This window comes from Dromiciops gliroides, chromosome 3, assembly GCF_019393635.1.
Source record: "Dromiciops gliroides isolate mDroGli1 chromosome 3, mDroGli1.pri, whole genome shotgun sequence".
In the NCBI taxonomy this organism is placed as follows: Eukaryota; Metazoa; Chordata; class Mammalia; order Microbiotheria; family Microbiotheriidae; genus Dromiciops; species Dromiciops gliroides.
Genome location: NC_057863.1, coordinates 32,331,718 through 32,355,808, shown reverse-complemented (window position 1 = coordinate 32,355,808; position 24,091 = coordinate 32,331,718). Strand labels below are relative to the sequence as shown.

Below are 24,091 nucleotides of genomic sequence, written 5' to 3'. Positions count from 1 at the left end.
CATGGTGGTTCTCCAGACTAGCCTTTTACCTTTGTATTTCTTCAGTCTATTTCTAGAGGCAGCCATGTGGTGTAGTGGTTAGAGTGCTGGGTTTGAAAGCCTTGGGTACATCATTTAATCTCTGCTTCAGTTTCCTCCACTGTAATATGTGGGTAATGACATCTACGTCCCTGGGTTAGCGTGAGAATCAGATGATGTGACCATAAAGCACTTGGTAGGTACTCAATAGGTTCTTGTTTCCTTCTCCTCTGCCCTCGTTTCTAGCTCAGCCCCATTCTTTTCTCTTCTTAGGTTCTAAAAGTCTCTGTTGGGGTTTTATATAGCATTGGAAGTGCCTTTCATTGTGGCACAGGTTTCACACTCATTCACAAAGATCAGCAAAGTACAGGGGGAAAAAAACCCAAAACGCTGGCTTTGGAGCCCAAGATCCAAGATCATTCTCCAGCTCTGCCCTTTAATCTCTGAGTGACCTTGCACAAGCCACTCAGTGTTCCTTATCTGTAATATGGGGACACCAGGATAGGCCACCTATGAGGTCATCAATGACCCTCTCTATTTCAAATGGAAGAGACCCTTAGTGGTCATTCTTCTAGGCCAGGGGGTCTTAACACTTTTGGTGTTATAGACCTCCTTTGGTGGTCAGACCATGGACCGTTTCACAGGATGATGTTTTTAAATACATAAAATAGAATGCTTAGGATTTCAAAGGAAACTGATTCTTTTGAAATAAAGTCATCAAAGTTTTGGGGGTATTTTTGTTGTTTTTTGTGGGGCAGTGGGGGTTAAGTGACTTGCCCGGGGTCACACAGCTAGTAAGTGTCAAGTGTCTGAGGTCAGATTTGAATTCAGATCCTCCTGAATCTAGGGCCGGTGCTTCACCACGTAGCTGCCCCATCAAAGTATTTTTTAAAACAAAGTTCATGGACCCCAGGCTAAGAGCCTCTGATAGTCCAACCTCCTCTTTTTCCACTTGAGGAAACTAATGAACATGGAGATTGAGTGACTTGTCTGTGGTGATAGAAGTATCAGTTTTGATTCAAGCCCAGGTCTTCTGACTTCAGGCTCAGCCAACTTTCTACTGAACCAGCCAAGGCTACTGAGACCTCAGTTTACCAATGTTTGGTTCAAGCTGACTATTCTCCTACAGCCTTTGCTTGAACTCTGGGCTTCCCAATAAACAGTGTCCTAGCTTTATGGTGTGTGCTTCATTCCTGGTTTTCTTTGGGGACCATACTTATAGGACCACTGGTTTGGACTAAGCCTTGGGAAGTCTTTCAGTTCAAACTCCAGTTCTCAAGTGAGCTTACATTTGAATTGTTCCAAAATGATAAAGGGTCTATTATTTTTTAAGCCCTTTAGAGGGGAATAGAGTGCATGGCCTTCCTCTGTAATCATCTGCTGAGTAGGTTTCGCCAAAAGACAGGATGTGACTCATGCCATAATGTGGTTAGTCTTGGGTCAGAGCATCTTGAGAAGGCTCAGAGCTATTCTCAGCCTCTTATTTCTTCCTCCAATATTGCCTTTGAGCCCTAGAGTTAAGCAGCTGTTTTAGAAGAAGTGTGCTAGCAGCGTGTTAGAAGAAGAAAGGCTTACACGACAATTTGACATGAGCTTGAGTTACATTCTTGCACAGTTTTTGCCATCAGCATTGGAGTTCCTGCTCCTGCCCCACCATGTTCCATGCCTTTGCCTTGTCCTGATCATAGACCTGGCCCCCTCAGAGCTAATCAGAAGCTCCCCAGAAGGGTTTTGTTTATATTTCATGTTAGAAATCATGTGATTCAAAGGAAAATTGGCTTTCAAATGGAAATAAATCCATTCCTGTTAATCTCTTTTTCACTTTTCTGTTCATCTTCAAGGGCTGTCTCCCCTTCGGTGATGCTGTCCCATATAATGGAGAGCACACTGTGGGATGGCCCTTAGTCAGGTAGCTTCTAACACTAGCCAAAAGAGTCTCTTTTAATTTTTTTTTTTCTGTTTTATCCCTATGCTTTGGCAGCAAGTAGTTGGTGGTAAAGATTGGATCTTAAGCAGATTTATTTGGAACTCTTTGGAAGCAGATAGAAATAATCCTGGATGATGTCCCTGCCCTTATTCATATGCCTCCTCATTTTGAAGAAAACTTTCTACCTTCTATCTTTCTATATTCATTTTTCTTTTCCCCTCTGAGATGAATGAAGTGATCTTTGATGTTTTGAGAGGACAGGCCTCTGCGCAATGATGATACCAACAGTTTAGCCAGAGGACTTGATTGTCCCATTAATCTACCTGGGAGATTTTGTTATTAGGAGAGGCACCACCAGGGAGACTCTTGATTTCCTTATGCTAGGACTGAACAAAATTGTATTAGTCAAGTAATACTTGTGGTGGCGTTATTTTCCCTTCATTCATCAGGATCAGGTTATCAATGACACTTCTCCCAAGTGTGCATTCCCCGGCTACTTTGTATCTTCTCTTTCCCCAAGTCAAATGTGATGCTCGTTGCTACTTCAGGTCTTTGGTTGGAAGAAATGCCTGGCGTGCTTTAGAGCTAGGTTTAGAGGTAGAAGAAAATTGAGGCACTGTGTAGTTCAACCCCTTGGTTCTATAAATGAGGAAACTGAAGTGGCTTGTTCAAAGTCATACAGAAGTAGTAAGTAGCAGAGATGAAATCTGAACCCAGGTCCCCTAAACACTAAATCCAGTCCTCTTTCCACCATAGCATACTGGCTTCCCCCATAAAATGTCTAGCCAAGAAATCTTCAGAACTCAATGTCTGGGGACATTGTGTGAAGCACAATGCCCAGGTGTAAAAGATGATGGTCCTTTAGATGAATTTTAGGATGGCACAAATATAAGCCTACCTGGGAGGTGAGGCTGCGAAATTATGTGGTAGAAGACAAAAGAGGATTTCATTCACACATCTGAATCTCTTTAATCCCAAACCAGAGCTCTGTTTTTTTTAACAGTTGTAATTAATTTTCCTCCCAAGTCACTAGCAGTGCCACATCCTCCCTCTTTGCCATGGTCCTTTCTAACAAAAGCTTTATTATGTTGTGGTTCTGTCAGAGGTAAGGACACTTCCCTTCCTGGGGTAATATTGAGGAATTTGCAAATGGTATTCTCTATAACTCTTTCTGCTTTTCATAAAATGGACTCCTCTGGGGTATACTTTTTTTTTCCCCACTGGCTGTTCTTTCTCTTAGTGTGCTTTCTAAACTGCCATACATGTATTTCTGAATACTAGACAATTATGCGACTAAGCTAAAGGTTTGTCTGGATTTAAGAAAATATCTAGGATCTCAGTGGTTCAAGTATTCTGGGTACTAAAACTGTAACTATATTGGCTGTGGGTACTTCATTTTCCCTGAAACCCTCTGGCTCCACCTTGTGACTCCTGCCCCCAGATGCATTTCATAATTGTCTCTCCAATCTCTCCCCAGTCAATGGCCTCCATGGTAGCAACTTGGGGTGTCCTAGACCATCTGCCTCCTCCTGTCCAGGAGGTAGTATCCCAAGATTTCTCCCTTCACAGTGAATTGTTTCTCAGGAACTCTCTCCCCCCAAATTCTAATTAACGCAGGTGTCAGAATTGCAAGTCACAGCTTAGATGGACACATTGGTCTTATAAAAATACAGGTATACATGTGCTATTTGGAGAAGTAATATCGTGCATGCTTGGGTCTTGCTTGATTTTCTGGAGCCTTTGCAAGATGTTTTCACCTTTACTTCTTATCCTGAAGCTAGCCTGGTCCTGGTGATATATATATAAAATTTATATATATATATATATATATAATTGCCAATGGTTCTTTGCTTTGTAACCTGTTGCAAGAAAAAGTGTGGGGGGAACATTCTGGTTTAAGATTGTATCTTGTTTTCTTTAGTCATGTTTGCATATGTGGTGCACTTCTAGGAGAAATGGAATATTGTGGCAAATGTCTGCAATATTTTGTGTGTACCTTGTACATATAGAACATATGTATTATATATACCTCGCACAGCCATGGGGCTCTGGAGAGAGGACAGTTTAAAATACTGTCCCCCTCCCCAGGTTAAAATTCAAGGAGCAGTTTCCTAATCCATAGAGTAGCTAGCATTGGGGTTTTCAAAAACTGTGCCACAGCACCATAGGGTTCATCTAGGTGTGCCATAAACTATATGGTATGTGGTCTTGCAGCCCCAGTGCACTTATGTGAGTTACTTCCTGACAACAAATAATTCTCTGCCATGAGCCAAAATGAGGGGGCACCTACGTGGTACAGTGAATAGAACACTGGGCTTGGAACCAGAAAGATTCATCTTCATGAGTTGAAATCTAGCCTCGGACACTAGCTGTGTGACTCTGGGCAAGTCACTTAACCTTATTTGCCTCAGTTTCCTCATCTGTAAAAATAAGCTAGAGAAGGAAATGGTCACAAAGAGTCAGTCACAACTGAAACAATTCACAACAACATAAGCAAAAAAAAGTTTGAGAACCATTGTTCTGGCTTATTAAAATAATAATGACAATTCACACACACACACACACACACACATATATTAAACATCAATGACTAGGTGTTGATTTCTGTAGAGAAACAGCTTGTTTCCTGAGTGACTGGGATAAAAAAAAAATAGGCTATATGAATGTTCAATTCACATCAGCCAGGAGGACAAAGTGGAAATACCTAAGCAACTGACATTTAAGTGCCCATAATGTGCTATGCACTGTGGAAACAAAGATGGAAATGATCAATCCCTGCCCCCAAGAAGCTTATAGTCTACTAAAGGAGACAACATGTCCACATAAATAAAGTATCAAACTTACATTGCCCTAAAAATAATTAGAAGAACATGAAAATTGGTGTTATCTCAGTGTGCATTAATGGTAGGCACTTTTTTTAACACACGCGAAAAATACTGACTTAGCAATGTGGAGTGAAGATTAATGTTGAAAGATTTAGAAAATGCTAAGCCACTGCTAGGTATACTTAGAAGACAGATAAGTAGATCATGAAAATATGCTGAATGGCCAGAGCTGGAGTCTGAGTCCAGGCTTTCTTTTCTTGGAGAAGAATGTCATTCTGTCTTTACATTTTTCCTTAAGAACTATTGGTGTGTAAAGGGCAGCTACTAATGGCGAATTTCACTGGCCCAAAGGTCAGTCATTGATGCCATAGTGCCTCTGTGTCAATCAGTAGGCATTCATTAAGCACTTACTGTTTGCAAGGCACCATACTAGGCACTGGTCATCCAAAGACAACAGTGAAAGCATCCCAGCCTTCATTCATGTGTCTGGTCCTCCATAGTGTTTCCAGTCCCTTCTGGTTGGGAAAGAATAGGTTGCTGGTGATACAGAGAGTATATGTGATTACATAGATTGATGTGAAATAGGCCAAGAAAGGAACAAGAGGAAGGGAATGCTAACACCTAGGGAGTTGAGGAAAGACTTCCAAGAGAAGGTGACACATGAGTGAGGGAAGCCAGGGATTCCAGGAGGTAGGCACAATGAGGCAACACGTTCTGAGTGCTGAATACAGTCACTACAAATTTCCAATGAAAAAATAGCAGAGATGAACCAGACCTCCATGATCAATCATGTCTTGACATCAGATCACATGCGGGATGGAGATGGGAGCTGGAAAGGACCTTTGGAATTTCTGAGTTGAACCATCTAACTTTGCTGATTAGGAAACTGTCCCAAAGACTTGAAGTGACTCACCCAACACTACATAGGTCATGGAGCTGGGATTTGAACTCAGATCCCCTGATTCCAAATTCAGCCCTCTTTCCACTGTACCATGAGGATCAGGGAGGTCCGAGCAAGGTGATGGCAGCTGTGCTGTTTACATTTGCCCCGATTCAGAAGACTCTTTTTGGTCTTTTGATACTAATTGGGTATGGAGATCTGGGGCCTTCTAAATGGGCTTGGTCCCAAAGACCTCCACATGGCTGTGCAGGTGATGACCGTATATGAAATGAGGCGAAGACCAATCTGTACTCACTGTGTCTCTTTTGATTGCTCATAGGTGGAAGAGCGTTCTAGACTCAATCGTCAGAGCTCCCCGGCCATGCCGCACAAGGTTGCTAACCGGATATCTGACCCCAATCTGCCCCCTCGATCCGAGTCCTTTAGTATTAGTGGGGTGCAGCCTGCTCGGACACCTCCTATGCTTAGACCAGTGGATGCCCAGGTAGGAAAGCTCATGAGATCATAAGTTTAGATTTTGAATCTGACCCTGAAGATCACCTAGGCCCAACCCACCTCATTCCCATTCTATAGGTGGATAAAGTGAGGCCCACAGAGCTTACAAAACTTGCTCTTAGCTGTAATTTGAACCCGGTTCTCCTCACTGCAAATCCAACATTCCTTCCTTTCCAATCTTCATGCTCTCCCTGGGGTCCCTGACAAATCTCAGCACAAAAAGATCATTAGAACCTGATTATTTCCAGGTGTGTGTGTATGTGTGTGTTTGTATTGTTTATCTATTTGTGGTCTTAACCTGTAATTTCACTGGCACAGAGAACTTCCATTGTGGAAACTCCCTCCACCAATGCAGATCTGCAACCTCTACTCTTAGAGAGTATTTTGATGGGTACAGGGAGGTTGTGTAGCTTGCCAGGAGTTACCTAGACAGTAGTTACAAAGATCATGCTGAGGAACCCAGCTCTTCCTTACTCCTCTGCTGATCCTCTGTCTGCTTCATTATTATTTGCTCCCCTCATTACGAGACACCTTCAAGATAGTTCACTGATTACCACCATTCAGATCGTGGCTGGCCACGTGAGCCACACCCCATAAGGAAGATAGGGTTTGTGGCTGACCGCCAGTGCTAGGTTTAGGGGATTGTGCAGTACTTGAACAGAGAGGAGGAGTTGGGGTTGGATCCCCTACCTGCATGTGTCCAGGTTGGATAAGGAAGAAGACAGGTCCGCTCTGGTGTCCCATAGCAATTCCATTCCTCTTGGGGGGCCAGTATTTTCTTTGGACCTCATCAGAAATTAAAGGCATCTGACTATGATGGGCTGTTATGATGAGGCAACTAATATACTGTTTTTAAATGTGGAGTCAAAAAACCCATAGTTCTGCTTGAATGAAATTGGGCAAGCCGTTTTAACCTCCTTTTGCCTCATTCTCTCATCTGTAAAAGAATGGCTCTGCCCTCAACATTTTCTCAAATCCCTTCATGCTCTCACCATCCAAATTCTACTTGGAGTATTGGCAAGGGAAACAATCAAGTTGGTTGGTTTTCTGTGTTCTTCATTCTTTCTTAGTTGTGGTCCAAGAAGTGAGAAGAGCAGCTTTCCAGAGAGACTTTTTTTTGAGGGGGCAGGGCATTGAGGGGTAAGTGACTTGCCCAGGGTCACACAGTTAGTAAGTGTTAAGTGTCAAGTGTCTGAGATGGATTTGAACTCAGGTCCTCCTGAATTCAGGGCCGGTGCTTTATCCACTGCACCACTTAGCTGCCTCCTCCAGAGGGACTTTTAGCATTTTTAACCATGAACTTCTTAAAACAAAACTTTCAACAAAGAATAAAGGAAATAGTTCTAATTGCACCCAAATATGTTAGATTTCTTCCAAATAGCCTCAAATAGGTAAAAATTTCGACTGTATACTTTGCAGAAGAATTGCCAGCCAGTGAGCATCTAACTGACTTGGCAAGTTTTTCTCATGGAAATTGGGTGCTATTCATTAATATGTCAGTCTTTTAGAGTTTGAATTTCATTAACTCCTATGTTGGAAACAGAGTGGGCCTCAGAGTTAAGAGAACCTAGGTTCAAATCCTGTTATACTCTGTGACCCGAGGCAAGTTACTGGTTACTTCTTGGTAGCCAGGAAAATCTCTAAGACTATAAGTTACAGGTGAGGGACCTGTACTCATTGGGAGTAGAAACTTCTGAGCAGAGTGAATGAAATCACGAGTCCAGTAGTAGGCCTCCACCAGTCGCTGACGACCATGGATCAGTGCCTTGAAGAGCCACAGACCACAGTGTGGCTGTGTGTTGTATCTACCCCATGAGGAGTAGCTGGAGTGTAAATCCTCTCCCTTGAGGTCATCTCTGGAGTAAATTCTCAAATTTGGATGGGGGCTCAGAAGGACAGAAGAGAAATCAGTTTCTCTATGAACGTATTCTCTTGTAATTAATGGAGACCAAGCTTTATCAAGATCAATGCATGAGATCACTTTTTTTATGCATCCTTTAAATTGTTTCCCATCACCTACTTCTAGTAGAATTGCATTGTACTGGGGGTTCGCGCCAGAACTTCTCTTTCTTACTCCTAGTTTTACCTCCGTAATATCATTTTGTTCAGTTTAAGAGAAGCAAAATCCTTTACAACTGATTGCTCTGCTAGTGATAGAAATAGGCAGGGAACACATCAATAAAACATTTAAGGACGTGGAGAAGAAAACAAAGAAGTGTAATAAGGAATGGGGACAAACAGGGCAACTTTGTAACCATCTGGTTAAATTTAATATACATTTAAAACACAAACTGAGTAAAAGAAGTTCACAGTTTTAAAAACAATCGATTTTTTGTTCTTTGCATATTGAAAAGTTTGATTATTGTTAAGCTCACAATAAAAAGGAATTTTAAAAAATACCTTCCCAATATGACACCTTCAAGAATATCAGCATTTAAAAAAAAAAAAGATGTAAGAGATACTCTTTTTTTTTTTTGGTGAGGCAATTGGGGTTAAGTGACTTGCCCAGGGTCACACAGCTAGTAAGTGTCAAGTGTCTGATGCCAAATTTGAACTCATGTCCTCCTGAATCAAGGGCTAGTGCTCTATCCACTGTGCCACCTAGCTGCTTCCAGAGATACTCTTAAAAAAACAAACAAACAAACAAACAATTGGAGTGAGTAGAGAGAGCTTTCTCCCTTTGTTTAAAAATGGGTTGATATTTTGGGGTGTGCTTGGCAGAGGGAGCAGTTTGTCATTACTTGAGATATCTCTTGGAATTATTCATTGATAAATTAATACACTGAATGAAACTTCACTCTGTCCGGTGGCACTCTTTGAAATTTATTTTCTGACTTGGGTTGATGCCATTTCAAAATGTTTAGCAAATGAACTTAACTTAGGTCTCAGAGTTCCAGACTGGAAGTCAGATTTAGACTATCAGGGCCAAAAGTTTCCTTGGTCCTTAGTGTCTATCCTGAGGTAGCCTTATGTCTTCTCCAAGTTTCCATGCCTCTAAAAAACACAGAATCCAACCAGAATTCGAAATCCCCAATACAGAAGGATGCAGACCAGGTGCTAGGAGATACATAGTATTATAGGTGTTAGCTGTATACTGAAACTAGTATATTTTTGGGGGGGGATTTTCTTTTATTTTTTCTTTTAATGACTTGTTAGTAGTAATGGACAAGCTATTTAACCTCTCTGTGCCTCACTTTACCTGTTCAAGGATGAAGGCAGCTACATGACTGAGCATATATATGTATGTATATATACATATGTGTGAATATATATAAACATATATAATATATTTACATATACACACATAATAGGTATTACATCAGATACATTTGCCCCATTGGGTACTTAAACATACTTTGAAATCTTGACTTAAATCTTTTTTTTTAAGAATGAAAAGTCATAAATACAAGGGATATATATATATATATAATTCAGTCCATACACCAGGATTTTTTCCCCTTTAGTTTCAACATCTAGCTGATTCTTTTTCCCCCTCCTAATACTTATGATACTCTCATTTTGGCTTAATGCTTAGATTCCACATCTGGTAACGGTGAAATCCCAAGGACCCTCCCTCTCTGCCTCTCAGTCAGTGCATGAACAACCCACAAAGGGGATAGCAGGGTTCCAGGAGGCTCTGACGGTGACGTCTCACCGTGCTGAGATGCCACGGCAGAACTCGGATCCCACCTCTGAAAACCCTCCTCTCCCCCCTCGCATTGAAAAGTTTGACCGAAGCTCTTGGTTACGGCAGGAGGAAGACATTCCACCAAAGGTAACACCACTGAGGTGTTTGGATTTGGGGGGCGGGGGTTTTGCTTATTTTATGGGGGTTTTTTAGACTACTTCTACTAACAACCAAAATTGAAAAGAGCTAGGCTTGGAGTTACTACAAAATGTCCTCCATCATTCATATTCCTCATTGTTCCTATAACAAGCCTTTAACATAGACTGTTTCCTATCTCTTTTTACAAAGGGAGAAACTGAGGCACAGAGAGTTTGAGTGACTTATCAGTACACACTTATCTAGGATTAGGAGCCCAAGCCCCTGGTTCTCCAAACTACTGCATACCCTTTCACATAAGATATTAAGCAATGGCCCTCTTGATTGTCAAGTCTGTTTTACATGACATGAGAGCGCCCAAATGAAGTGTCACGTTCATTCAGTCATCCACATGTTTTATCAGTGGAAGGGCAAACACCCAGATGTTTCTAAGGATATAGTCATCCTGCTTTGGCCAGCCTTCCTAGGGACAGTATTTAAGCAAACTTTGACTCTCTTTTGGATGTCTCAGGAGCCAGCTTGAGGTAAAATTTGGCCAACATTGGAGCTTATGATTCTGATACAACAATCAAACATGATGAATGCCTAGAACAGTTCCTGATGTGACTCATCTTTACCATTGGTCATGAAACCTAGCAGGGAGGGGAAAGGAGGAGGAATCTGAAAAAACAAAACAAAACAATCATAGACAAACTGTGAAGGGCCACACAGTACTTTGTAAATTACCGTATCTAATAGCTCTTGACATGAGACAGTGTTTTATAGTAGTTAGGACATCAACCTCAGAGTGAAGAACCCTGTTTCTGATGCATATGAGCTGGCCCACCACGGTCAAGTGTTACTTAATCTGGCAACTTTTGTCTAAGATAAAAGTTACATGCCAGTTACCATTGCCAGTATATGTTAGTAGAGGGAGTTTCCACAGTGGGTATTCACCATTAAAATAAATGGTCCAGAAACCTCACACTTGCCATCTCTCTCTTGGTTTCTCTGTCTCTATTTCTCCCTGTCTCTGTCTTTGTCTCTGTCTCTCTCTATCTCTATCACACACACACACACCTCTCCTTTCCCCACAATGTTAGGAGAACCAAGAAAAAAAGAATAGCTCACATTTTCCTCTGAACATTTAATCATAGACTATAGATTAGAAGTAACCTTTGAGACCATCAGTTTTTCTGAGGAAACAGAGGTACAGAGAGGTTAAGGAACTTTCCCAGAGTCACATAGCTAATGTGAGGTGAGATATAAACCCAGGTCTTTCCGAGTCCAAGTCCAGAAGTGTTTACAATTTGTGTTTTTCTGTGGTACTAAACCCACGAATTTCTTACAGAGAGCAAGGTTGACTTTACCGCTTTGTAAACTTGTCTTAGGTCAGTGATTGCTTCACTTTCTCAATCCTCCTGAAGTTCCATATCAGTTCTCCACTAAAGAAGTTAGTGAGTCCAGATTTCTAAGCTACTAAGAGATGGACAGTAGTGTGTTTCTTTGTACAGACAGGTGTGGGAGAAGGAAGGAAGGGAGGGAGGGAGAGAGGGAAGGAGGAAGAGATGGATGGATGGGTAGGAGAAGGGAAGAAGGAAGGAAAGGAAAAGAAAGGAAGGAAGAGATAAAAGGAGGGAAGGAAAGAAGTAAGAGGCAAAAGGAAGGGGGAAAGAAAGAGGGAAAGAAGGAAAAAGAAGGAAAAGAAAGGCAAGAGAAGGAAGGAAAAGGAGAGAGAGGAAAGAGGAGGGAGAAAGAGCGAGCGAGTGAGAGAGCATGACATTGGAGATACTGGTTCACATTTCTGATCCTTACTTTTAAGACTGGTGGGCCTCACTTTAAGAAAGATAGCTGTAGGAAGATATGAACTTAAAAAAACAAACACAGATGATTCATTCAGCAAATCATCTTTACAAAAATATATCCTAGGCTTCCCTCAAATAGCAAACACCCATCATACATTTAAAATAATTCTGGGGTATTTTTTTCCCCCAGAGAGTTTAGAAACACATTTATCACATCGATTCCATAAATTGAGGTATACCTACATCTACCCTCTGACCCTTTGCAGGTGAAAAGATGATGACTTTTCTACCAGCTCCATCATGGTGATACTCTACATAGTCTTTTAATAAAAAATATTCCCCATTATTCATCCATATGAACCCTCTTTTTTAGTACACTTCATATTCCAATACCAACTGACCTCTTAAAACTAAAACAGGTCTTAAAAAAAAAAGAGTGCCAACAAACTCAATCACATATGGAAAATGCCCCAAGTGCACAATCGATGGCATGAAGCTGGGTTTTGCAGTTGACTCCATGACTCCACTGGCAGCAGAGCTCCCAGGCACGTGGATATGACCAAGATTCTGCCCTGATACTAAGTTTCTTCCCTCATTCTCATCAGTCTTTTATTTTCCCATAAGCTGTGGAGTGAGAGATGAGATTCACTTTAATTTGCATAACTTACTGTTTGTTACTTCCTTGGCTCTCTGTTGAGGCTCCTCTCTTCCTTGCTTCTTTGTGTCATGCCACCCCCCCCCAACTAAACTGTCACAGCAAGATCAGCAAAACTGAGCACCCATTCTGTCAGCATGTTTCCCCATTCTTGCCAGTACTAGGATTAAATCGAATTTACACATTCCCAGTCTAGTGCACAATGATTCAGAACATTTTCATGTCTCTGTCTGTCTCTGTCTGTCTCTGTCTCCCAACTTTAGAGCAGTCCCCCTAAAAAGTGGATTATTTTTAGATTTCACTCAAGGAATTGCATGTTGGACAATGGGAAGAAGGGTAATTCTACCCCGTATTATATATTTCTTATAACTTTAGGGGGAAATTTATATTTATATCTGTAGAGATTTATCTACATCTACATCTATCTATATAGATAGATGCCTAAATATCTATACCCACATCTGTACAGATATGTAAGTGTTTATTTCTATAGCTATTGACATCTCTGTATTTACATAGCTCTGTCTGTACACATTTCCCTGTATCTACATCTATGTAGATATGCATATATGTACAGATAGGTAGATGGACAGGATAGAGAGAGAGAGAGAGAGAGAGTTGGATAGGTGGATGGATGGGTGGATATAGATATAGAGACAGACAGATAGCTGATATGGCTATATAGGTGGATGGAAGGAAGGAAGGAAGGAAGGAAGGAAGGAAGGAAGGAAGGAAGGAAGGAAGGAAGAAAGAAAGAAAAAGAAAGGGATTTGATAAAGATATATCTTAGAAAGGAGTAGAATGTGGACTAGGGAGATTTGGTTGTAATTATCCCTCCTCAACATCTGGAAACATTCTGATTTTCTTCCAGGTGCCTCAACGAACAACTTCCATATCACCAGCATTAGCCAGGAAGAACTCCCCTGGCAATGGAAATGCATTGGGACCCAGACTTGGATCACAGCCCATTCGAGCAAGGTAAGGCAATTCGATTAAAAAGTGACTAGAAAATGTACAATTGTCCTTGTTTCTTTACCCAATACTTTCATCACTATCTTTATGAATTTCCTCTGTATTCTGGGGCCCCATCTGTATTGCAAGCTCTTTGCAAGCAAGAAAGGTGCCTTCTCTTTCTTTCACAGACTCCAATAGTGCTCCGTATACAGGAGGTACCCAATTAATGCTTTTTGACTGAATCAATCCATGCTGGAGTAGTAGAAGCTGAACTCCAAGTGAAATAATTAGAGCTATGTTAGGATGCTCTCAAACCTGATTTCAATGAGCAGTCAAGCAACGAGGAAGAAGTAGATATGTTTGTCAATGGGTTGCTTCACTTATGCTTGGGAGTCATTGAAATGGTTAAGATTAAGAAACTGAAAAGACCTTAAATCTAGCCAATGGATTCTTTTGTGTGTGTGTGTGTGTGTGTGTGTGTGTGTGTGTGTGTGTGTGTGTTTTGCGGGGCAATGGGGGTTAACTGACTTGCCCAGGGTCACACAGCTAGTAAGTGCCAAATGTCTGAGGCTGGATTTGAACTCAGGTACTCCTGAATCCAGGACTGGTGCTTTATCCACTGCACCATCTAGTTGCCCCCTAGCCAATGGATTCTTAACCTGAGATTTGACAACTTTTAAAACATCTATTTTTGAGGATTCTATTTCAATATAACTGGTTTCCTTTCTCATCCGATAAGTTTCATTTATATATATACATACATACACACACACACATATATATATGTATATAATTTTTTTTTTTGCGGGGCAGTAAGGGTTAAGTGACTTTCCCAGGGTCACACAGCTAGTGTCAGGTGTCTAAGGCTGGATTTGAACTCAGGTCCTCCTGAATCCAGGGCTAGTGCTTTATCTACTGCACCACCTAGCTGCCCTTATTCTATATGTTCCATGCATTTAAAAATATTATTCTGAGGAGAGATTCATAGACTTTGTCCTACTGCCAAAGAGGTCCTTGAAATAAAAAAGGTTATCCAATCCACCTCCCCTCATTTTTTTTTTGTGAGGCAATTGGGGTTAAGTGACTTACCCAGGGTCACACAGCTAGTAAGTGTTAAGTGTCTGAGGCCAGATTTGAACTCAGGTACTCCTGACTCCAGGGCTGGTGCTCTATCCACTGTGCCACCTAGCTGCCCCCCCTCATTTTTACAGATGAGAAAACTGAGGCCTAGAGAGGTGAAATGACTTGAACACAGTCACAAAATCCATAGGAGTGTCAGAGCTAAAATCCAAATCTTCCAAACCCAGATCCTCTATGCTTCCCACTTTTTACAGATGCCTCTCCAGTGAAAGAAATAATTAAATATTAATCAGGTCTAATCACAGTGAGCTCCTTAAAGACAGGGATTGGTTTTGCCTAAGGCTTACATTCTAATGGGAGAGTCAAGATGCAAATAATTATGTTCATACAAAATAGATTTGGGGCAGCAGAAAGGTAATCTCACAGAGAAGACACTAGTAGTGAAGGAGGGTACAGAAAGGCTTCTTCTAGAAAGTGGGATTTGAGCTGAATCTAGAGTGAGGCATGGTCTAGAATCAGGGGTCATAACCTTGTGTTTTTGTTTTTGTTTTTAATCCCAGATTCCTTTGACAGTTAAATGCATGAAATGAAATGCACAAGATTACAAAGGAGAGCAATTATAGAGAAATAGTCATCAGGAAGATAGATAGATAGGTAGGTAGGTAGATAGATGGATGGAAGGATGGATGAATGAATGATAGATGATAGATTCACAGATACCAAGTTAAGAACCCCTGATCTAGAAAGATGAGTGTAAACGGGAGGTTTCGTTTTCCCCAATTGACTCTGTAGTAGTGGAAGGAAACTGACTCTTAAGAGAAAATCCTGGGGATAAATGTTACCATTATTTGTGTATCTCCTTAAAATATGGAATGCTTCTGATCATAAGGGTTTAGGTTTCCTCTCTGCATGAACAGCCTTAGGAGGTGGTCAGTCCATAAATAAGATGGAACTGTGCAGGGAAGCGTTAATCTCAGGAGCACAGAACACTAGCAGGCATTCTGAGCAGCATTAGCAACTGCAGTGGACTTTCAATGAGCCATTTCCTCCTAGCTCCTTGTCAAATTCATTGCCGTGCTGGTGGTGGTGCTGAGCAGCACCACGTGGGACCCTGCAAGGGAGGACTGGAGCTGAACTTGACCATGAAACCAAAGGAATGTTGATATTGCAAATAAGAACTTTATCACTCTCCCTGTTTAGGCACTGATAAGTCCTTAATTATCCCTATGTCTTGCTCTTTTGAACCTTGTCCCCAGGGCATTCTTGCTTAGCTGGTTATTTTAGAATATTAGAAATTGGTCCAAGAATGTTGTAATCCCAGGGTTGGTTTGTTTGTTTTTTTCTTCCTTTAGTAACATAAAAGAATACCAATATTTGGGCAATCAAATAAACATCAGTTTCAAAAAACAAAACACAAAAGACAAAACACATCGATTTATGTCTCCTGGAGAGACAAAAGACGAAAATGACATGGTTCTTGCCCTCCAGATGTTTACAATTTAATAGCAACCTTTAGTTCCTCTTCAGTGAGGTCCTGAGGACTAAGGAAGGACTTAGATGATTTTTATAGCCTAGTTCAAAGAGCTATGGTCTGAGTTCCATAAAATGTGTTGTCAAACACATTTATAAAGAATGTGAGACTGGGCAAGTCCCATGAGCCCTTTTTGCCTCAGTTTCCTCATCTGTAACATGAGGATAACAATACTTATATTACCTACCTCACCTGTTCTTTGTTTCCCTCCCCCAGTTTTATAGATGCAGTTCAATTACAATTACAATTTGTAAACTTTAGAGAGCTATATAAAAATAATTCCCCACCCCGCCCCACCCTGCAATTTGCTTCTAGTAGAGTTCTTTCATTTCAGTCAAATCCTTCAGTGTATGTTGGAAGGTTCCAGGGTTTTGGAGAATGCTATGGGGCCTGGCTACTGCCAAAGATGAGGTTAGGGGAGGAGTTGGTTATATCCTCCTCCATGATCACCTGCCTCCCTCAGGAGTGGGCAGGTAGAGATGCTAAGGGAATGATTGAAACTGTGGTACAATAAGAACAGTAGATTGGGACTGAGAGGGCTTGTGTTCCAGCCCCAGCCTTGCTCACTTCTTCCTTGTGTGCCCACGTGCAAGTCCTTTCCTTTCTCTGGACCTGAATTTTCTCCTTAGTAGAATGAAAGGGTTAGACTAACATATCTCAGAATATTAGGAATCTTCTTATACTATGGATAAGGATTTTTAAGTTTTGGAACAAAATCTTTAGAGTAAGTGGTAGCTCAGCAGGTCACCCCCACATTATGATCCTTGCTGCCAACTATATCCTGGTGGCCAACATTTGAAGAGTACATTAAGCTTCCACAGCCATTACTAAATCAAATTGGACTGGAGTCAAATAGGCATTAGGTAATTGTAATTGAACTGAATTTATAAAACTGGGAGGGAAAAAATGTCAAGGGCAAAAACATACAAGAACCCTTTAGCTCATAGACTTAGAGCTGGAAGGGACTCTAAAGTCATCAAGTCCAATAGAGATGAGGACATTGAGGCTCAAAAAGGTTTAAGTTCTTCATTCTGGGTCACCCAAGTACTGAGTGACAAAGCTGAGATTTGAACTCAGGTCCTTTCCACTCCAATGCCAATTCTCTTCTCTGTACCACACTGCAGCTCCTTGTGATTCCATATAATTATAGTATGCAACAATGCATCATCAAAGCAGTCAAGAAGTACAAGATAAAGTATGCTTTGAGGTCCAAGGGGAAGATTTATTACCATTGGGGAATGAGGGGAGGCTTCAAGGGTAGAAAGGGCAAAGGAACAGCAGTATCTTGGGAAGGTGATGTGATGCCCATGTTAACACTTGGACTTGGAAATATTTTCAAATACCACAGATGGTGGTTTCTGGCAGTTTGTGATTATCCTGTTTCTAGAAGGAGGAAGCATGAAAAAGTCCCAGAGGATAAAACTTAAAGAAAGCCAAAAGGCTTCATGAATTCATAAAATGTGTAAGGACCAAGGAGACAATAACATACCACCCAGGGAGAGCATGAAAAAAAATAATTCGATGCTATCGAGTGATTAAAGAAGTAGCAAGGGGCTCCTTTAGGGCAGCTAGGTGGCACAGTGGATAGGCACGAGGCATGGAGTCAGGAAAACCTGAGTTCAAGTCCATCCTCAGACAATTACTAGCTATGTGACCCTGGGCAAGTCACTTAAGCCTGTTTGCCTCAATTTCCTCATCTGTAAATGAGCTGGAGAAGAAAATGGCAAACCACTCCAGTATCTTTGCCAAGCAAACCCCAAATGAGGTCACAAAGAGTTGGACACAATTGAAAACAATTGAACAACAAAAAAGGGGTCTCTACGACATTTCTAGTTCCTTGGGAAATGAGGAAGACTTTAATGGGCCAGGCCAACTTGGCACTCTCCCGTTCCCTGCTCCTACTCATAAACACGTGTATACATGTACACATATACACATATATGTGTCTATGCATTCTACTTTACATATGGAATTAATAAATGGAAAGATCTTCAAAATGGTGGCTTTAATATACAGATAAAATCATTTTGTTCTAGTAGTGTGTATAGCTACATATAGAGTAATAGATTAATTAGAATGAGATCTTCTGTTTGGCATTAAAATCCTTTTCAAAGTGATTATGACCTGATTATAGATCATGTCCCTTTCCATACTCTACAACCCAACCAGACTGGTCTCTTTGATGCACTTCGAATCTGGCCCCCTCCCATGTCTGGGAGGCCTTTATGTTGGCCACTCATGCCTAGAGTTTACTCTCTGCTCAACCCTTCTTTTTTTGGGGGGCGGGGTGAGGCAATTGGGGTTAAGTGACTTGCCCAGGGTTGCACAGCTAGTAAGTGTCAAGTGTCTAAGTCTGGATTTGAACTCAGGTCCTCATGAATCCAGGGCCAGTGCTTTATCCACTGTGCCACCTACCTGCCCCCAAGTTATTTAAATTTTATAGGTGAGATATATCCTAGAAGAGACCTGTATGTATATGCATATGCAGTCATATGGGTTGTGTCAGATAGCTAGGTAGGGAGATACAGACAGATGGATAGACAGATAGGTAGGTAGGTAAATGTTACATGGATGGATGGACAGACAGACAAATAAGCAGAAAGATACAAACAGATGGACAGAGGTAGATACATACATACATCATATATACATACAAACATGATAGAAAGATAGATAGATAGATGGATAGATGGATAGATAGATGGATAGATGGACGGATAGATGGACAGATGGAAGGGCAGACAATCAAACAGGTGGACAGATAGGTAGACAGAGAGATGTGCCTTTTTATGAGTGTGTTAAAAATATAATCTATTTCATTCTTTAGGTATTGCTTGGTGCTTCATCATGTTCAGTTCTTTTCTAGAATTTATGCATAATAATAATCCCTGTATAATAACAATAACCATAGAATTTATAGGGCATTGCAAGGTTTGTAGAATGCCTTACCCATGCTGTCTCATTTGATCCCCACAATGAAACAGGTGCTATTCTAGTCCTTATATTATAGATGAAGAAATCACCGAGGCTGAGTGACTTGCCCAGTGTCGCACAATGAGGAAGTGTCGGAGGCAGAATCCAAACGTGGGTCTGCCAGCCTCCCCTGGCTGCCACAGATACAGAGGTGTGAGGGGCCTGTGCAATCTTTGTGTCTTCAGCCTCTCACATTCCATCTTCTTAAATCCTGTTTTCCCATATTTTTTTCATTATCCTCCTTGTTTCCCCCCTTTGCCTTGAAATCCCCAAGGATCAGAGGACATGTGGACTTGACCGAAACAGACTCATTAAGTTCTTCATAGAATTTTCCTCCCTCTTCACCCTCAGCAAATTATATTGTTGCCTAGTCTACACATATCTTCACATAGGTCTTTTTTGCAAATTCTTACCATAGATGCTGCAGTACCTCTTTGTCATGGCAGCCAGGTGGTGCCGTGCATGGGGTACTGGGCCTCGAGTCAGGAAGACTTGACTTCAAATCTGGCCTCAGAAACTTAGTAGCTATGTGACCTTGGGTGAGGAATGTAACCTCCCTTTATCTCAGTTTCTTTAAATGTAAATTGGGGGTAATAAATAACAGCACCTACTGGGCAGGATTGTTATGAGGATCAAATTCAAATGAGATAATATCTGCAAAGTACTTGACACAGTGACTGACACATAGTAGGTCTTGTATAAATGCTGGCTTTTATGAGCCATGATGACTAACTATCCCAGGAAATAATGTTTCTTGTTACCTTTGGGCACCCGCTGAAACCTACTCTGCTAACTCCTTTCTTCACCTCCCAAAGGATACCTTTAAGCCCTCTTTCCATTTAACTAAAATTTCCTTTTGGCTTTTTAGGTTTGTTTTTAATTGCATGCCTCTCACTGGAACTATTGCACCAGCTTCCTAATTTGGCCGCAGCTCCATATCTCTCCTAAATCCAATCCATCCTCCACTAAGCTGCCAAGGTAGTTTGCTTAAGGCCTGGCTCTGTGCACACCACCAACTTGCTCATGAAGCTCTGGGGGCTCCCCACATTTAGAATCAAATATAAAACCCTCGGTTTGGAATTTAAGAGGATTCGTGGGGGCAGCTAAATGGTGCAGTGGATAGAGCATCGGCCCTGTATTCAGGAGGACTTGAGTTCAAATCCGGCCTCAGACACTTGACACTTACTAGCTGTGTGACCTTGGGCAAGTCACTTAACCCTCATTCCTCCTGTGGGGAAAACCATTTTCATAACCTTGCTTTTTCCTGCCTTTTCAGAGTTTACATGTACTATTCCCCTTCAGGTACGCTGTGGTCCAGAGATACGGGCCTAGTTCTTGTTCCTTGCAGTGAAATTCTCTCTCATGTCCATGCCACTGCACTAGCTGTCCCCCGTCCCCACAGTGCTCTCTTTCCTACTTCCTGACTTCTTCCAAGACCCAGCTCAAATCCCACCTCTTCCATAGGAAGCCTTCCCAAGTCTCTCTTGCTTCTCCCCACCAAGGTAACCTGCCTTTTCTTCTATTTGTACCTTGTACATAGCTACTTTTTTTTTTTTTTTTTACATTTTGTCTCCCTTATTAGAATGGAAACTTCTTGAGGACAGGGACTGGTTTTACCTTTCTTCGTATCTCATCACTCAGCATACTTTTTGACATATCTAGTAAAGACCTGAGGCTACAGTCGAAGCATGTTCTTTCTGACTCCAAGCCTAGCACTCTATAGGTCACACAAAACTTCCATACTCACTTCCTTTCCTACAGAGTGGAACAGGAGAAGGAGAGGAGGCTGGATTTCCTTTGGGACATTGCAAAGATCCTTTATTTATCCCCCAGCTTCCCATGTAAGCAGAGACCTGCCTATAATGGCAAAATGCTACTGATGTTACTACACAGAACACAAAATGCTACTGATGTTACTCCATAGAACACATAGAACACAAAATGTTACTGATGTTACTCTATAGAACATATAATACTACTGACATTACTACATAGAACACATGGAACACAAAATGATACTGATGTTACTCTACAGAAAACATAGAACTAGGTGTGAGCAGGGTGAGGAGCTCTGAACAGGAGGATAAGACGTCACCAAGAAATTGTAGGAGAGAAAGAGAGGGTAGACTGGTCAAGTATGTGTCAAGGACAATTGATTTCAGCTGGACAGCCAGGCTGCTCCATTGGTAACTGAAAGAAATCAAGGAAAGCCTTCAACACATTTCCTTTTGTGAAATTTTGGGAGTACATAGGTAGACATTTCACAGGTTGGGCCAACATGATTGCACTGTCATCTGCGTAATTGGAAGGAAATTCCAAATAATATCACAGATCCATTGGAGTATTTTAATATTTCTGTGCATATACATATGTATGCACACATATATGAATACATGCAAATAGATACATTTTGGTGGTTGTGTTTTCAGTCATATCCAACTCTTCATGATCCCATTTGGGGTTTTCTTGGCAAAGATACTGGAGTGGTTTGTCATTTCCTTCTCCAGCTTATTTTATAAATGAGGAAACTGAGGCAAACAGGGTTAAGTGACTTGCCCAGGATTATACACTTAGTAAGTGTTTGAGGCCAGATTTGAACTCAGGAAGACAAGTCTTCCTGACTTAAGACCTAGTGCTCTGTCCACTGTGCCATCTAGCTACCCTAATATAAAAATAAATGTGTATATATGTATACACAAGCATAATGCATATGTGTATGAGCATATGTGATATGTGGTATGATATGTGATAATCATGCTTGTATACATATATGTTTATATGCAATGCACATAATGTGTATAATACAGTTTTTGTTTTTTATCTGACCTATGATTACATTACTGTAGAGGGCTCCCATTGAGGGCCTCCCTCTTCTCTCTCGATGAAAATGGTAACTGAGAGATGAAATGGCTTGTCCAAGGTCTCACAGTGTCAGAGATGGATCTTGAACTCAGATCTTCATGACTTGGGGGCCAGCTCTGTGTGAAGTACATGGTGTGGTAGTTATCTAAGATCAGTGAAATCTTCCTTCTTATTTAAGATGCCAGCTGTGCTTCCTGAGAAGGGACCCTGCCACTTAATGGACCCCTGAACATATGCCCTTCTCTCCATGCGTGCAGGGGGTGTGTTTTGGTCTTCTTTCATCTTGATGCTTACAGACTCTCCTTGAAGCAGGCATTAAAAAAAAAAAGGCATTTCTTATTCTTGGCACTCAGCTCTCTAGGTTCTATCAAAGTCCAAGTGATAACATAGGCATTATCCTCACCTGCCCTTACTGCTCCTCTGCCCTCCATGCCCAAAGCACATGGTGCCCTTTATTATTTATTGACCTGTAAAATCAATAAGCAACATTGCCTGGCCCACCTTCTCCTGAATAGCCCACAACTCTCAAATGAATCAGAGGAGTGGAAATCAAGATCTGACCTGTGACCTCTCTTTCATGTGTAAGAAATCCCAGATTCACTTCACTATTGACTCCTGATTTACTCCTATCACAGTCATCCAGAGGTGCTAGTTTGTATTTTATTGGCATCTTTTTTTATAAAGTTAGAATTGGGATCCCCAAGGCATGGATCACACCTACGATTTCATTGGTTTAGGGAACTCGCTAAGGAGGGAACTTCTTCTATCAATGCAAGTCAATCCCTTCTCTGCCTTACAGAGTTCCTTGGAATTCCGAGAGATTAAGTTATTTGCTCAGGGTCACACAAATGGTATGTCTCCAGCATGGGAGTTCAACCTAAGTCTTTGTGAGTCATCAAAGATTAAATGTGCCCAAAAGACCAAAGGTGAAATCCCAGGGCAGATACTTATTAGCTATATTACCCTAAGCAAGTCACTCAATTGGGGGACTTGGTGGCCTAGACAGTTCTCTTGAGAACCAAACAAAAATGCAAATCAAAAAAAGTTTCACATGAAGCTTGAAACACAATATTTTTGCTTATTCTGATCTCCAGACTCATATCTCAGCATCTCAACATGTATGTCCCACTAAATTCAACAAAGCTCAAACATGTTACTATCAGCCAAGCTCACTGATTTCCCCCCTAAGTCTGCCTCCACCCTCCAGAATTATTATTTCTATTAAAACATTTTATCCTTGGGGGCGGCTAGGTGGCACAGTGGATAAAGCACTGGCCCTGGATTCAGGAGGACCTGAGTTCAAATCTGGCCTCAGACACTTGACACTTACTAGCCGTGTGACCCTGGACAAGTCACTTAACCCCCATTGCCCTGCAAAAAAAAGAAACAAAAAACTACTTTATCCTTCCTGAACCTGTTTGTTCATCCACAAAGCAAGGGAGGGTGGATTAGATGAACTCTGTGGTACTTTTGAATTCTATATCTTTGATTCTCAGACTGTCTCCTATGTTCATAACCTTACAGTTATCTTCAAAACCGCTCAGTCTGGAGTCAGGAAGACCTGAGATCAAATCTGCCCCCAGATACTTAATAGCTGGGTAACCCTAGGCAAGTCACTTAATTTCTGTCTGCCCCAGTTTCCTCAGCTGTAAAGTGGAGATGATAATAGCCGCTAACTCATAGGGTTTTTGAGGAGAATGCATGAGAATATTTATAAAGCACAGTGCCTGGCACGTAGTTGGCACCTAATAAATGCTTATTTTCTTCCTTGCTTCCAAATCACCTTCCTTCTCTCTAACCTCTCATAGCTAATCAGTTACCACATCCTGTCCATTCTACTCTACCCCATCTTCTTTATTTCTAGTGCAGACCCTCTTTGCTGGCTTCACCCCAGAATGCTGCCGTAAGCCCCCAACATTTATTCTAACCTTTTCCTACCAATCCAGCCTCCATAGCTCTTCTGATCTTTCTTGGGCATCGATCTTGTCTTCTCCTCTGCTGATTTTAAATAAGGAAATCTTCCATTGTTTCCTCTTACTTACCATGTAAAACTTAAATGCCTTTGCCCAGAATCCAGATCCCTCCAGAATCAGCTGCCACCGAGCTTCCTGAATTTCTACCCTATTATTCCTTTTTTCTTTTTTGCAATCTGTGCTAGCCACGGAGGACTTCTCTGCTCCTTAGAGCATCCCCTGCACTTACCCATCTCTGTCCTATTCTTCACACTGATTCCAGTACCTAGGATGTCTCCCCTTCCTTGATTTATACTTTGGTGGCTGCCTATAGAATCAAAAAGAAACTC

The 24,091-nt window shown here is 41.4% G+C and overlaps 1 protein-coding gene across 7 annotated transcripts in view; it reads left to right on the top strand.

Annotated features, from left to right (window-relative positions):
• Nucleotides 1-24,091, top strand: part of TNIK (TRAF2 and NCK interacting kinase) — a 430,959-nt gene that overhangs the window by 330,169 nt on the left and 76,699 nt on the right. For 6 of the 7 annotated variants that reach the window (XM_043995975.1, XM_043995978.1, XM_043995976.1 and 3 more), the window contains exons 16-18: nucleotides 5,991-6,155; nucleotides 9,702-9,941; nucleotides 13,261-13,367. In XM_043995975.1, coding sequence (XP_043851910.1) covers nucleotides 5,991-6,155; nucleotides 9,702-9,941; nucleotides 13,261-13,367 — 512 coding nt within the window. The remainder of the gene's footprint in view (nucleotides 1-5,990; nucleotides 6,156-9,701; nucleotides 9,942-13,260; nucleotides 13,368-24,091) is intronic. The other variant, XM_043995980.1, reaches the window with a different exon arrangement.